Consider the following 13504-nt stretch of genomic DNA (forward strand, 5'->3'; position numbering starts at 1 on the left):
GATCCTGTTGAAGCCATCTGCCACCAGCACACCCAGCTGCTTGATGGCCATTGATAAGTCATCACCTCCCCCTGTGACCCTTGAGGTACCTGCTGCAAATGGTCCAGGACCCCTGAGCTCAGAATCGGTATCACTATCATTTTCCTCATCATCTTTGATCCCTTTCCCCTTACCATATTAAATCTGTTCCCCTGCACTGACATAAGTATTGTATAAGTTCATCTCTCATAGCACATCGAACTCGATAAGCACCTTAGTGCTTCATTTTTTGGGTTCCTGGTCTAGATCAACCTCGAAGCATAGGAAAACCCAAGTGAGCAATCAACCGTAGGGCAATGCGTGATTTCGAGCGAGATCCATAATAGCGCGAGCCATGTGCTTCATGATTACATAAGGAAGGCAAACAGATTGGCCAATGTATAGGGAGTGAGCTAATACCGCGGACATCAGAGAAGGATGTGTGTTACGTGCTTTAGAGGGAACCAGATTTGTTTTGGCAATGAAAATAAGGACCCGCTGAGAAGGAGGAAATTTGGAGAGGTCTTTATTCTTCCTGTACCTGTTGTTTGTTAGAACTTGGAACAACTCCTTACTCTCCTCCGGTTGCAGGCTTTTGTCAGGATGGCTACCCGAAGAATAGTAAACCTTTTTTCCCTTCTGCTGAGACATCAAGGATGATTCCCAACTCCTTGGTGGTAAAACTAATGGCGACTCCCTTTACCAGAGTAGTCAGTCTGAGGTCACCATCATCCCCCTTGAATAGTAGCAAGTTCGAGTAGAACTCTCTAATCAAAGCAGAGTAGTAAAACTTAGGCAGAATTAGCATGTTGGTCCACTCCAACCTTTCAAATCTAGCCTCCACCTGGTACACCAACAATTCCTCCACTATTACGTCCCTTTCCACAAGGATCCTCCTGCTAAAGAGGCATCCCCAGGAACTTCTCTCGGCCCCTTCAGTGGTAAACTGAGTCACACTGTAGGAGGCAAGAATGGTAGGCACAATGGCAGTGTCTCTTTTTCTTTTTGGAGCCATGAGGTCACCTACACACATGAGGCAACACCAAGTAGAATAGCAAGCAAGTAAGCCAAATTGGAATAATGATGTATATGATTGGCAAATGAGTTTAGAGAAGTGAAATACCCAATTGATGTGGAGATGATTTGAATGGAAGACTATGCATGAGGGGGAAATCAAAGGAGGAGTGCACATAAGTGTGTAATGGGAAAGTGGAAAATCATTGGAGAAAGGAGAAGAGACAAGATTAATATGCAAATAAAGCCCCACGTGTAACCCCTTATGTGTGGATGTGAAGGATGGGACCGAAGTAAGCAATAAGCATATGTTGATTATCTTACACCCCATTATATGTCAAACAAATAAGTTATGGAATGGAATATCCCAACATGAGACAAGAACCATTCATTAAAATGCATTTGGGAATGAATATAAATGTGCAAGTAATCCCAAGAATATAAAATACATTTGGGAATACATTAAGAGGATGAACTATCGAGAAAAGAAGATAGAGTGATTTGGTAAAGTCTAGATGCATGTAATGGATTAATTATGATCTTGAAGGTCTCTCAAGGCATGAAGGATTTGAAGAGTTATCCAAATCAAGCCTAGAACCAATCCATGTAAACTAACTAAAGCATAGTAAACAAATCCTAAATACTTTCACAAACTCTTTAATCTATAAAAGATATAATGAACAAGTAAGAAGCCGCCCCTATAGTGTCATTGATGATTAGAGCTTGAACCAAACCCAAAGGCCTTAGTCTAAATCGATTTTGGTATGAACATGGTGTATATGGCCATAAGAATACAAACAAAGTCAAGACATGATCATATTTGGAATTAATTATCATAAATTCAAGAGGAAATGAAAGAGAAGATGAAGAGACACAAGTGGAATCTCTCAGTGAGAAGAATAGAGGATTGAAAGGAAAATGGAGAAGAGAAATTTTACCTTAATCAAAAGAGAAGTGATCTTTGAGGCTTGAAGTTGCAAGAGAATTCCTCAAGGAAGTTTGTAGAGCCTTTCTCCCTCTCCCTGCGGTTATGTTTTCTTTGGAGCCAAATGAGTCTTGAAACTCACGGTTCTATTTTTGTTGAAATTCCTCAAACGGATGAACAAATGGATCCACTTATCGTGACTCCGCTCATCAATCCACCCCGTATAAAATTTGAAAATTTATGACTTTATAACTGACCGGATCAACGAACGGATCCACCGCCATGAGTCCGCCCGTAGATCTGATCGATTCATATTCTCTCGGTCTTTTGATCTTCTGAGAACGAACGAACGAACGGATTCACATTTTGAATATGCCCGTTAGTTCGCTCTCCCTGTCTTGTGAGGGAAACACAAATGGAACCAGAGTACTGATACTGCTCGTGAGTCTGCTCGCTGTTCTTTTGGAATTTAGACCCTAGATTTTTTAGACCTTTTGACCAACCCCTTGTGTGATGATTTCATGTCTATACCCTAGGTTGGACACCCATTTTGCATGGCCCATGCATGATTAATTGTTTGCCTTAAATGCAAACCATGATGTCTATAATTCTTGGGCCTACATCGGCTAGACCAGCCAATAAGGAATGATAGGCAACAGTGTGCGCTATGACTCCCCTCTTACCTAAAAGGGAGGAGAGTTACTCTTGGGGATGAAGACCCTTAGACCCCGTGAAATTGATGGACTCAAACCTTATGGATAGGAAGCCTAACCCTATGGGTAGATATAAAGAAAAGGAAGTAATAGGCAGGTTTGGATGGGTTCCTTTGAAAGAGCCACAAAGGCCCTGTATAACTGAAGGCCATTCATGACACCTTAAGTTAGTGACGACTCTATTTGTACTTTACTTGGTTCCTCCAAACCATGTTTAGACTCATAGAGGAAGTCCTACACCGTGAGTTGATCCTCCAAAAAGACTTAGCAAATTGTACTCGAGAACTTTTGTTCTAGTAATTTGACCTAGATGATAGATATGTCCATAGGGATATGAATGTAATTCTTGAAATTTTACCTATGAATTGGTGTGATAAATGTATGTATATATAGATATACCCCTTAGGACCTTGGACTTGTGTGACTAGAGTGATTCTTTGGTACTACAAGTATAACCTTACCTTGGCCTCACTGTGATCACTTAGTTGAACCTAAACCCTTAGTCATAGTGATCATAGGGTAGTAGTTAATAAATTCATCAATGACTGGGTAAATTAATTAGCATGAGTTGACTTAGACCTACCATAGGAGGTTGTTTGGCTCTCGAAGGAGAACCATAAAGGACTTTTCCCTGTGGAGTCACCGTCAGACGGGTATAGAGATTTTGAAAGCTGGAACTGAAGGATGTAACAAGACCTTCTCCAACGACAGATATAAATGGGGTAATAAGTCATCGAATGCGTTTCTCTGTATTGGGAGTGAACAATAGGAGATTCCATCAACATTCCAAGTCATTCTAAAGTTGAGTGAGGTAATGAGATAACTAGAAGTGAAAGCATTCAAAGTGTGACCCTATAGTGGAGACTGGATAGGATTGAGTCCTGTAACCCAAGTGTGACCAGAGTTGTGAAGATTTGAGTGGTGTCATGTAGACGCTACCTACATACGAAACTAAGCCACCAGTAAAAGGAAGTTCCCTAGGTTTCTAGATCAAGTGATATCCCTTTGACCTACTAGTATATTATGACCACCGGCTCTAAAAGTTAAAATTGAGCTTGGGTATTGTGAACCACACCCCTGTGGTAATGTGACCATGTAAGGAAGTAAAGTGTGGAACCTGACCTATTGTGTCAACTGGACACTACCTTAGACCCGACCTTAATTTACTTTAAGTAGTGGGTATTTGGAGGTATTGTTGTTCAACAAGCCTTCGCCCTTGAGAGCCGGGGTACCTCAAATTTCGATGATGAAATTTTTAATAAGGTTGGGGGGATGTTACACCCGCACCCCAAATATCCCCTTATACCCCGGGGCGATCCAGACTTTACCCAATGGGTAATACCTTATGGCCATAGTCAACACTGATGATTTTGAACTGGAAATACTACTAAAAGAACCCCCTCGAAGACTTGAAAATATGGGCCAAAGCCCCGCAACTTTCCTTGAAGTTTGGGTCTTGATAGAAACACCAGAATCACGAACGGACTCACTCTTATTGAATCTGCTCGAGGATCTGCCTATGCTATCATCTACCTTTTTGGACTATTATCTTGTGGGACCCACATCCCCACGTCCCAGACACTATAATTGAACCATTGGACCATGTGGCCCCCTGCCCTTACCATTTGTTGGGTAGGTGGAGCCCACAAAGCCTAACTTAGGGAAATAATGGGTTTTAATAACCTAACTAAAACCAAATAAGGCTTATGGACTAATAAGTCTAATGAGACTTAGACCCAACCCAAACAAACCCTAACTAACTAAATGGACCTAAGGGCCATGACTTGGACCAAACATGGCCTAATACCTAACCTAAAACCCATTTAAAGCCTCAGGACCAAACTACATTCTAAGACCCCTAACCAAACACACCCTAAGGACCCTTCTAACCCCTTAAGATAAAGGAATTCCCTTTATTCCCTTATCTCTCCCCCTCCCAAACAAATCGCGGAGGAGAAGAGACAAGAGAAGGAGAAGGAGGAGGGAGAAAAGGGAAGAAGTAGAAGTGCATGAGGAATGAGAGGGGAAAGGAAGAAGATAGGAGCTATGCCAAAATGGTTGGCTGCCCCACATCTCCTTCTCTTACTGACCGGACAAAGAAGGAAGAAGAAGGTGAAGGAGAATAAATGAAAAGGAAGGGAAGAGGCCAAGGGGGCTCACCTAGCCTTAGATTCGACCTCTCCATGGGAGGATCTCACCAAGGTAGGACCTAGAGCTGGTTCTCCTCCTTTTTTCCTTTGTTTTGGTAGATTCCTTGAGCTTGGACTGACCAAGAGTTTCATTTGGGTCTCAAGGTGGAGCTCGGTCCCTAGATGGAGCTCTAATGGAGCTGACCTAGGACTAGTTTGGACCCCTTGGTGCTACATTTCCAGCCATGGCTGTTGAATCCCTGGTTTGAACTTGACACCCAACCCTTAGACCCCAATTGAGACCAAACCTTGTAGGATCTTGGATCCATGAGGTGAGCCTAGGAAGGCTTAAACACCTCTTCCATGAGCCTGAGGTGCTAAGGAGCTCCAAGCTTCAAGCTGGAGATGAAACTCTTTGAAATCTCAAAAGAGACTACCAACGGACGAATGACCGGATCCATCTATCGTGGTATGACCCATCAGTCTACCTAGTACAAACCTTGAGTATTGGCCTGAGCGGACGAAGGCACGGATTCACTCTGTTTGCCTCCGTCCGGGGCCTGTTGCTCTCGGGTCTGTCTCAGGAAATCGAACAGATGTAGGGGTAGACCCAAGAAGCACATCCGCCTGTGGATCCGCTCCCTTTTATGATTGCCTCAAGTGTCAAAAGGATTCACCACTGGATCTAAGTAAGAAGTTCCGCTCCTGGGTCCGCTCGCTCTGATTTTACCTTTTGGCCTGAACGGAGTCAGGGGCGGATTCACCTCTGCTGAGACCGCCCATGAGTCTGCTCGTGCTGTCTTGGTTGAAACTTGGTTTTAACCTTGAGGGCCTAGCATAGGACCCCTCTATACCAGTTTTAATTATTTCTTTTGTATGTTAGGCTGGTGCACTGGTGAGATTCATGTGAACCACGCCGGATGACACAGGCGTTGTGGTGCCCGATGTTCGGTGAGATTCATGCCATACCGAAAACCCCAATTTATTTAACTATGAAAACTGCTATATGTCATCCTGATCTGTATGTACCGTGTTGTGCTGGTACCCGGATACTAGATGGAATGGGACGTTGATACACCCGGATTACCTCTCGGGATGATAGGACCTGCATATAGTATATCTATGACTAGGATGCTTGTTCCCTTATGCTACGACCCTTGCCAACAGGGATTTATATGTTGGATAGTCTGAGCACCTGTGGTCTGTCGAGGTGGGAGAGGCCAGGACAGGGGTAGTGATGGCTATCGGGGTCTGCCATTGGGTGGTCATGATGGATTCTACCGGCGTAGGTCCCCTTGTGATAATTGAGGTTTCACTAGGGCGATAGGATAAGTGACCCTCAGTGTCTCCCGAGTTATCACAGTAGCATATATTTGATCGATAGAATTGTGTGCTAGGTGGAAAATGAATCTAACATTAGCATGCTTCATTCTGCTTGATATTGTTTGTGTGATATATGCGTATTCCCCTTTGCTCCCTCACCCGCTAGTGTAGCTAACCCCGTTGTACCACCACTTTGTAGTTTATATGCAGATAACCTCTTGACGAGCACCGTTGGATGCGAATCAAGTGGAGTTGATGACTGTGGCTTGGATGTAGATGTACACCCAAGAGTGGTGCCCTTGGGGGCAATTATTTATTATTTAAATTCTGTATTCATTCCACAACTATGTATAAACCGTATGTTTACTTATTAAGAGAGATTGAGCGGTTACAAACATTGGTATTGTACTATGTGTTATCATTAGAGAACCGATGCTCTATAATTTCACATATTTTAATTTAATTTCGCTTCCGCTAACTCTATAATTGGAACGATTTATTCCTTTTGGAACGTTCCTTTCTGTCGTCATAATGTGATGATAGGGTAGACTCCGGCTTGGGACACTACATTTGTGATCCTGGTAGGAGTTGGGATGATGTGTGATTGTCCCAATTATACCCCTATGTGGTAAAATATCTTACATCGGGATAGGGGCGTGACACAATCGGATGGCGTTCTTTCTGCCCTTTTTTGGGGGGAGGGAGTGGGGTGGAGGGGTTCAGTTTCAATTTCTCAAAGTCCATCAATTTTGGCTTCCACTATAAACCTACACATAGGGATGTAAACGGATCGGATTTGGCTTGGATTTACTACTACCCATATCCGAATCCATTTATCGATATAACTATCCAAATCCGATCCGATATCTGCCAGAAAGTTAGTCTTTAATACCGTATTCAAGTGCGGATGTTTATCGGATATCCGAATATTATCCGATCCGATAAACTATCCGTTTAGTAAGATAAATGGTCATTTATTTTATGGGAAAATGAACATTAACCAGTCATGCTGCGCGGCATGTATCTGCTCCCAAGCACAGCCGCACGCGCAATGACCGGCGTGTCCCTTGGATAAGTGGAAAATAAATCAATTTATTTGGGATGAATTTGGATTTTAAACAATTAAATTCCCTATTTCATGACATAAGAAATAAAAACACATGCACATAAGATATTCATAGTCATTATACTTGATTCAGTTTGGATCATAACCAGAAAGGATCAGGGCTGATCTACCTCCTGATTATCAAATGGATATGTCATAAACTGAATAAACCTAACCATATACAGATGTAATAGATCCACTATGAAGTATGAACTACAGGTAATACACCAAAGAATGCACATCACAATTCTATATTTAGAGTAACTACAGGTAATAAACCAAAGAATGCCATTGTTGTACGTCTGTACATAATTATTTGCTAATTAAAAAATGAAAGGAAAAACAGCAACATTTACATTTAGATCTAAGGCCCCTGCAAAAACAAGAAAGTATAAAAAATTGAACATATGAATAACAATAAACCCAATAATTCTAAGGTAAGAAATATAAATTCCCTAAGATGCAAATACATTAGTAAATTAAGGTCGACTAAGTTAACTGCATAATTAAAGCTACAGTAGTACATTAACCGTTGATCCATAATCTCAAGTAAAGTTGGCTTGTAAGTTTTAAGGCAAAAGTAATTCAACAAATTCAACAAATCCAACAATACCACCCATATCCCATTGTTTCATGATTCAAAGCATTACAAATCACAGTACCATCCATAACCCATTACAAAAATAACTTTACTTTCTTTGATTTCCCAAAGGATGATAAGACCACCTTTAAACATTGATAAAACCCTACAAGCAAACAAAAAAAAAAAATCAGAAATCTAAGAATTTAACAAAATCTCAAGATAAAGAGATTAAGATCAAAAGTTACCAATAGTAGAAATAACACCAACAACTAACACTTGCTAGTCATGCTCATACATCCATAGTGGAATCTGATCCATTAAACAAAACAAAAATGCCCAAATTAGTACAAAAATAATAAATTAATATCATGTACTCATTTACATTATAAATATCAGAATAGCTAAAATTATAAACTTTGTAAATACTTACCAGATTTAAATGATGGTAACTAGTCTCTCAAGCAAATTAAAGCTTCAACAATGTCCGGAAGTAATAAAGAACGAGATTCAATAATGTATCTACCTCTAACACTAAAGGTAGATTCTGAAGCAACTGTTGAAGCTGGAACTGCCAAGATATCACGAACCATTCTTGAAAGGATTGGAAACTTGGGGCCATTGACTTTTCACCAATGTAAAATATCAAAGCAAGAATCATCATCCACATCGGAAAATAAACTTTCTTCCAAGCATCGATCCAATTCAGACTTTGAGGGTTGCATTAAAACACTGTACTCCTCAGCTACAAATTTCTTAAAATCATCATTATAACTTTTTTTCTCTTTCTTAAAACTTCCATCAGACGACTCATTCCTGGTGGCAACACTATCAAAGACATCCCCAATAGATTGAGTACAAGAACTACTAAACTTACTTGCATACTCAGCATAGAGGTCAGCCACATCAAATTTGATTTGTGAAACATAATGTTCAGCATCAATATTCCAACAAATCCTATGCATGCAAAACATAATAAGTATCATCTTGTAGCGAGGATCAAGAATAGCCCCAAGCGCCATAAACAAACTAGCACCCTTCCAATATTTCTCATATTTTAATCTCATCGTGATGGCCATAGAACTAATACAATCATCTTTGCTTTGTTCCCATCCACGTATCTTCAAAAGAATACCACACACATCTTTGAAGTAGAAATTTGCAGTAGGATACTTGCAACCCAACATGTGCATGGTGGCATCATAAAAAATTTCTAAACATTGCTCAATTTTTTTGCACTTCTCCCACTCCTCCATAGTTGGCAAAGTCTTGAAATTGTTATCCAATTCTGCCAGACATTCAAAAGCTACTTTCACCTCTAAAGCATTATGAAGCATTTCATAAGTGGAATTCCACCTTGTTGGAATGTCCAAAGAAACACTCATTTTATCAGACAATCTACTTTGAGACAAAGCATACTTTCATTTCTCAAATCTTGATGGTGATAAATTTATCCACTTAACCATGTACCGAGTCTTCATCAGTGCATCTCTAAGCTCTACCAATCCATCTTGAACAATAAGATTCAAAATCTGTGCACAACATCGCACATAAAAAATATCTCAATTCCTTATCAATGCTCATTTTTTACTAATCCACTCCTTTAGATGATTTATCATATCATCATTTGTGGATGCATTATCCATTGCTATGGAGTAAACCTTCTTATCAAGATTCCAACTTAACAATTGAGTCTTTATGTGCTCACTTATAGCTTCCCCAGTATGGGGGGTTGGAAGCATCTTATAAGAAAGGATCTTCTTATGTAAGTTCCACTCATCATCAATGTAGTGACAGGTCAAAACACAATAACCAAGATTTTGGTGTTCTGATGTCCACAAATCTGTAGTAAAACTAACATTAGAAGACAACTTGTCCAACTCCTTATAAATTTTTATCTTCTCTTCTTCAAAGATACCCATAACATCTTTTTTCACTGTATTCCTTGAATAAAACTTGAACATGGGATTTAGACTTTTTGCAAATATTTGAAAATATTCATGTTCAGCCATGTTGAATGGATAAGCATGTTTGGCAATCATCCGAGCAAAATGTTTTCGGATGAGCTCAGGATCAAACTTATAACTTTCCACCTTAGTAGACTCACTTGTATTACTATGTGTCATTGAAAGAATTGAAGTTTTTGACTAACATCTTTATGGGTCCTCCTGCTACATGTTTTTTTGTGGTTCTTTAAGTGAGATGTGTCAAACCCTGCCCCCTGACTGGCTGGAATCTGACTAAAGTGCAGGAACCCCTGGCCGGACCACCAGGATCACTGTGGAGCATCACTCTACTCAATGAGATCAATGAGAATGCTTTGAACAGGTTTCCCTATATACCTGTTAGAAGATGGATAGCAGACCCCTGTACTTGCATAGCTCACACCCTGATGTATGACTTGGATCCCAGGTAATCTCTCTTCTCCCTAAAATGGTGGGACCCACCTCTAAAAAATCATGTAAAAACCCCTAATGGGCATGTGGGGACAATACCCTAACCTAGGGTCAAACCCCTGTGCAATCCCCCTTTGAATTCATGTTGCTGGAATTCACTGGGCCATGGCACTGGGTGATGTGGCAACACCCAAAGACATCGCCCAGTGGCTGTTTTTGCACATTTTTAATTATTAACAATGTGAGGACCACCCCACTTGACCATGGACACCCTCCAGTGATAGAGGGGACTCTGAGGGACCACCTCGTATCCCTGGTTCACTACGGACCCCACTAGAGAGCCCAGAACTAAACAGAATCAGTTCCAAAAATCTATTTTTAAAAGAGGGATTGAAGGCAAACAGGCCTTAGTTGGCCTTAGGCTATAAATAGAAGACCTTGGGCTCATTTTAGAGCCCTTGGCAGAATCTGAATCCGAAAGAGAAAAGAGAAGAAAGAAGAGAGAGAAAGGGGAGGAAGAAGAGAACGAAGGAGGGAGAAGAAGGAGGAGCTGAAGCAGCCCATCTCAGGCTGATCCGAGCTCACCTACAGTAGTATTCAGGTAAAGAACCACCCCCATACCTGCTGCACCTATTCTTTCTCTGTTCTTGTTGTGCCTTGCAACCCTGGGCAGCCCAAACAAGCTAGGGTTTGCCCAGTCTGGCTCCAGATTTGCCACATGCACGGACTTTTCACTTTTCATTAGGCACCTATGGCGAAACCTGGTCGTGCCCACCCGCTTGCTAGATGGCCCTATTGGCCAGTGTTTTTGGAACCCCAGGAGCTGGCTAAGGTTGTACAGCCCTAATCCTAGTTGAATGCAGCCTTGAGACCTCTTGTTTTAGGTGATTCCAGCCCTGTACAAGGCTGGAACTGAAATCCAAGCCTAACCAAAACCGTGAACACTATTCATCTAGGTTATTTGGGCAGCCACAGACTGGTTGACTGGAACCCTAATGGGAAAATCAATGGAACCATGAGATAGATCATTGCAAGGGCTACCCAGATCCCCAAACATGCAGAGGATCAAGTGTGGGCCCAGCCCTATAGGTCCCACCTTGGAAACTCAGCCCAAGGTCGATTCTGCAGGCATTGGGCGATGTAGCAAGGCCTAGTGCAAGACCCAGTGAGTGAAATCTTGCTGTAATGAAGGGCAGATCTGTAATTTCTTGCATGCAATGATCCCTGGACACTGTGGGATGTGGGAAATGACAAAAATACCCTTCCCCCACATCTGTCCTTATTTGGGAAATATTTTGGAAACCCTAAGCGGGCCCCGCATGTGACTGTGTACTGCTATGTTTGACTCTACATCACTGACCTGAAGTGGACAGCAGTGTAATTATGTCATAGACTGTAGTGGGACCATGTTTTGACCTAGTGGTAGGTATTGGTATTACAAATGACCAATGTACCCCTGTGCCCTGACACTGGCCCATTCATCGGAACATGACCTAAGGCCCAGTGCAAGGCCCAGTGTTTCCAAGTGAGACCAACTAAACCCCGGGTCAACTCAGTAAATTAGGGTAACCCTAGGACCACCAGTGTAGAGCTGATAACTAAATTTGTTTCTAGGACCTGATCCTGTGCTCGAGGTCAACAACCAGACAACTGCTGAAATTGAATTTGTGACTGAGTACCTAGAGCCAAGTACTGGTGAGTGAATAATACTATCATATGTGCAAATGTAATTATGATCTAATGCCGGCTATTAATAATTGAATCATGAATGTTATGTTATTACTTATTAATTTAAGTTACTCAAATCACTGCATAATGTCTGTTGTTGATCAACACTGTGAATTCTATATGATGGATGTGATTGCTAGACTAGATGTCGTCCTCGGCTTGGAAATGGGGCCTGTGGTAGCCCGTATTATGGGGTACGGTTGACACCGCTGGACTCATACGATGCCATATAGACATGGGGCTAGAGTTTCATCACCCATGCCACAAACCCTTGCTAGCAGGGGTTGAGGTGCTGGATGCCTGTGGGGACAATTATCAGGGAGTGAAAAAAAAAAAAAAAAAGAATAAAAGAACACCGAAATGGTGCATAAATAAAAGAACACCGGAATGGTGCATGAGGGAAGAAATGGTTGTCCCCCTGGATAATCACAGAGGGCTAGTCGGGCCGACCTTGGTGAACGAATGCGGGGGTTGACCAGTCTTCTCCGACAACTCAATGGGTGTATCGCGGGAAGCGGTTAGAAGCCCACACCAGGGATACATGTATTGGGGATTGTAGTGGCACAGACCAGACTTAGTTATATTGCTAGGTGGCTAATAATAAAGAATCTGGACTTGCATATCATGTAGATCATGTGAGCTGTGGATTGTGATTGCATATGCATGCATGATGGATGTTATTTGCTCACGAGCTTGGTGGGGCTCACACTCTGTTATATAATGTTTTGCTAGATGATTTTGCAGGTGGATGCCACTGTGGCATGGCGGGCTATTTCGAGGAGAGTTTTGGTTATTATGATGATGTTGGTGTGGACCCCGACGGAGGTCATACCGATTCTGCGTACGTTTTTGGTGATCATTGCGGATGAAGACCATTGAAGCGTGCATGTGATGTTTTGACTGGGAACTCCTTTTGAGTTTTTTGGAGTATCCCCGTTCTGACTTGGTTGTGTAGTTTTTATTTTGTTTTTCTTTTGGGGCTGAGAATGCTCACCCTGTATATATTTTCGTATGTACTTATCAGCTTTTGTTTCTTTGTTGTGGGTTGTGCGTGCCCGGGAGATGTAACAAACAAGACTTTATATGTATATATTATCACCATTTCCTGTATCGCTATGATTCCATTTACTTTTGATTTGTAGATGTTCTGCATTACTCTGATCTTACTTATGGTTAAGATGTGGATTTGTTTCATGAATGTAAGCACTGCTTCTAGATCCGTGGGATTTGGCGAATTGTCGTCGTGCAATTTGGGTCACCTACCCAATCTTCCTAGGGGATGATTTGGGGTGTGACAAGATGTCCCCATAGAACTCGAGCCATTAAAGACTCTTCTATAATGCTTACAAGTAGCTGTCACCTTGTCATCTTTGACAACCCTATCAAAGTCCTTCCAAACTACGGATGTAATTTTCTGACGTTTGCCACTCACACAATTATCCTTCTCCCCTTTCTCATCCTCTTTATGTTTACTCGTCTCCTCATTCTCACTCTCCTTAGGATTAGTACTAGATAGAGCAGCAACACTGCCAGGTGTAGCAGCTGATGCAGTACTACAATGAAGATCATCCAT

At 41.7% G+C, this 13504-nt stretch overlaps 1 protein-coding gene across 1 annotated transcript; it reads right to left on the minus strand.

Annotated features, from left to right (window-relative positions):
- Window positions 1–8436: 8436 nt before the first annotated feature.
- Window positions 8437–13504, minus strand: LOC122647223 (zinc finger BED domain-containing protein RICESLEEPER 3-like). Its single transcript, XM_043840672.1, has 4 exons — window positions 13279–13504; window positions 9469–9650; window positions 9278–9339; window positions 8437–9163 (listed from the first exon to the last, which is right to left on the minus strand). Exons 1-4 carry the CDS (start codon window positions 13502–13504, stop codon window positions 8437–8439), a joined length of 1197 nt encoding a protein of 398 aa, XP_043696607.1.

This window comes from Telopea speciosissima, unplaced genomic scaffold, assembly GCF_018873765.1.
Source record: "Telopea speciosissima isolate NSW1024214 ecotype Mountain lineage unplaced genomic scaffold, Tspe_v1 Tspe_v1.0014, whole genome shotgun sequence".
Lineage (NCBI taxonomy): Eukaryota > Viridiplantae > Streptophyta > Magnoliopsida > Proteales > Proteaceae > Telopea > Telopea speciosissima.